Below are 2,500 nucleotides of genomic sequence, written 5' to 3' on the forward strand. Positions count from 1 at the left end.
AGTCATGAGAACAAGCTTTACTCCTCGCTGTGTGTGTGTGTGTGTGTGTGTGCGTGTGTGTAGACTTCGGCCTCAGTAAGGAGTCTATAGACCATGAGAACAAGGCCTATTCGTTCTGTGGGACGGTGGAGTACATGGCTCCGGAGGTGGTCAACAGGAGAGGCCACACCACCAGCGCTGATTGGTGGTCCTACGGCGTGCTCATGGTGAGAGGGGCGGGGCCACACACCTTATATGGTTTATTTACCAGTTCCTTATTTGTGTTGTGTTACAGGTTGTAGTTAGGTTGTTTGTGTTGTAGTTAGGTTGTATTTAGGTTGTTTGTGTTGTGTTATAGTTAGATTGTTTGTGTTGTAGTTAGGTTGTTTGTATTGTAGTTAGGTTGTTTGTGTTGTGTTACAGGTTGTAGTTAGGTTGTAGTTAGGTTGTTTGTGTTGTGTTACAGGTTGTAGTTAGGTTGTTTGTGTTGTGTTACAGGTTGTAGTTAGGTTGTATTTAGGTTGTTTGTGTTGTAGTTAGGTTGTAGTTAGGTTGTTTGTGTTGTGTTACAGGTTGTAGTTAGGTTGTAGTTAGGTTGTTTGTGTTGTGTTACAGGTTGTAGTTAGGCTGTTTGTGTTCTGTTACAGGTTGTAGTTAGGTTGTTTGTGTTGTGTTACAGGTTGTAGTTAGGTTGTAGTTAGGTTGTTTGTGTTGTGTTACAGGTTGTAGTTAGGTTGTTTGTGTTGTGTTACAGGTTGTAGTTAGGTTGTATTTAGGTTGTTTGTGTTGTAGTTAGGTTGTAGTTAGGTTGTTTGTGTTGTGTTACAGGTTGTAGTTAGGTTGTTTGTGTTGTGTTACAGGTTGTAGTTAGGTTGTAGTTAGGTTGTTTGTGTTGTGTTACAGGTTGTAGTTAGGTTGTTTGTGTTGTGTTACAGGTTGTAGTTAGGTTGTTTGTGTTGTGTTACAGGTTGTAGTTAGGTTGTAGTTAGGTTGTTTGTGTTGTGTTACAGGTTGTAGTTAGGTTGTAGTTAGGTTGTTTGTGTTGTGTTACAGGTTGTAGTTAGGTTGTAGTTAGGTTGTTTGTGTTGTGTTACAGGTTGTAGTTAGGTTGTTTGTGTTGTGTTACAGGTTGTAGTTAGGTTGTTTGTGTTGTAGTTAGGTTGTTTGTGTTGTAGTTAGGTTGTTTGTGTTGTTGTTTGTGTTGTGTTACAGGTTGTAGTTAGGCTGTTTGTGTTCTGTTACAGGTTGTAGTTAGGTTGTTTGTGTTGTAGTTAGGTTGTTTGTGTTGTAGTTAGGTTGTTTGTGTTGTTGTTTGTGTTGTGTTACAGGTTGTAGTTAGGTTGTTTGTGTTGTAGTTAGGTTGTTTGTGTTGTGTTACAGGTTGTAGTTAGGTTGTTTGTGTTGTGTCTCTCCCAGTTTGAGATGCTGACCGGAACGCTACCATTCCAGGGGAAAGACCGCAAGGAGACCATGAACATGATCCTCAAGTGAGTCTCTTTGACAAGGTTGACCATTTGACCATTATCATCTCACTGGAGTAGTGTGTGTGTGTTCTATGCCAGCGGTTCCCAACCGTTTCTATTCCGGAGACTACCAAATCACTGTCAAAAGGTATTTTCTGTTCCGGAGACTACCAAATCACTGTCAAAAGCTCTTTTCTGTTCCGGAGACTAGCAAATCTCTGTCAAAAGCTCTTTTCTGTTCCGGAGACTAGCAAATCTCTGTCAAAAGCTCTTTTCTGTTCCGGAGACTAGCAAATCTCTGTCAAAAGCTCTTTTCTGTTCCGGAGACTAGCAAATCTCTGTCAAAAGGTATTTTCTGTTCCAGAGACTACCAAATCACTGTCAAAAGCTCTTTTCTGTTCCGGAGACTAGCAAATCTCTGTCAAAAGGTATTTTCTGTTCCGGAGACTACCAAATCTCTGTCAAAAGGTATTTTCTGTTCCAGAGACTACCAAATCACTGTCAAAAGGTATTTTCTGTTCCAGAGACTACCAAATCACTGTCAAAAGGTATTTTCTGTTCCAGAGACTACCAAATCACTGTCAAAAGGTATTTTCTGTTCCGGAGACTAGCAAATCTCTGTCAAAAGCTCTTTTCTGTTCCGGAGACTACCAAATCACTGTCAAAAGCTCTTTTCTGTTCCGGAGACTAGCAAATCTCTGTCAAAAGGTATTTTCTGTTCCAGAGACTACCAAATCACTGTCAAAATGTATTTTCTGTTCCGGAGACTAGCAAATCTCTGTCAAAAGGTATTTTCTGTTCCGGAGACTACCAAATCACTGTCAAAAGCTCTTTTCTGTTCCGGAGACTACCAAATCACTGTCAAAAGGTATTTTCTGTTCCGGAGACTACCAAATCTCTGTCAAAAGCTCTTTTCTGTTCCAGAGACTACCAAATCACTGTCAAAAGGTATTTTCTGTTCCGGAGACTACCAAATCACTGTCAAAAGGTATTTTCTGTTCCGGAGACTAGCAAATCTCTGTCAAAAGGTATTTTCTGTTCCGGACACTAGCAAATCT

General features: G+C 40.5%; 1 protein-coding gene across 3 annotated transcripts in view; it reads left to right on the forward strand.

The window, feature by feature from the left end:
- LOC110516493 (ribosomal protein S6 kinase alpha-3) overlaps positions 1–2,500 on the forward strand; it is a 33,751-nt gene that overhangs the window by 25,041 nt on the left and 6,210 nt on the right. For all 3 annotated transcript variants that reach the window (XM_036935047.1, XM_036935048.1, XM_036935046.1), the window contains 2 exons: positions 64–206; positions 1,396–1,466. In XM_036935047.1, coding sequence (XP_036790942.1) covers positions 64–206; positions 1,396–1,466 — 214 coding nt within the window. The remainder of the gene's footprint in view (positions 1–63; positions 207–1,395; positions 1,467–2,500) is intronic.

Source organism: Oncorhynchus mykiss, chromosome 11 (assembly GCF_013265735.2).
Source record: "Oncorhynchus mykiss isolate Arlee chromosome 11, USDA_OmykA_1.1, whole genome shotgun sequence".
Classification (NCBI taxonomy): Eukaryota; Metazoa; Chordata; class Actinopteri; order Salmoniformes; family Salmonidae; genus Oncorhynchus; species Oncorhynchus mykiss.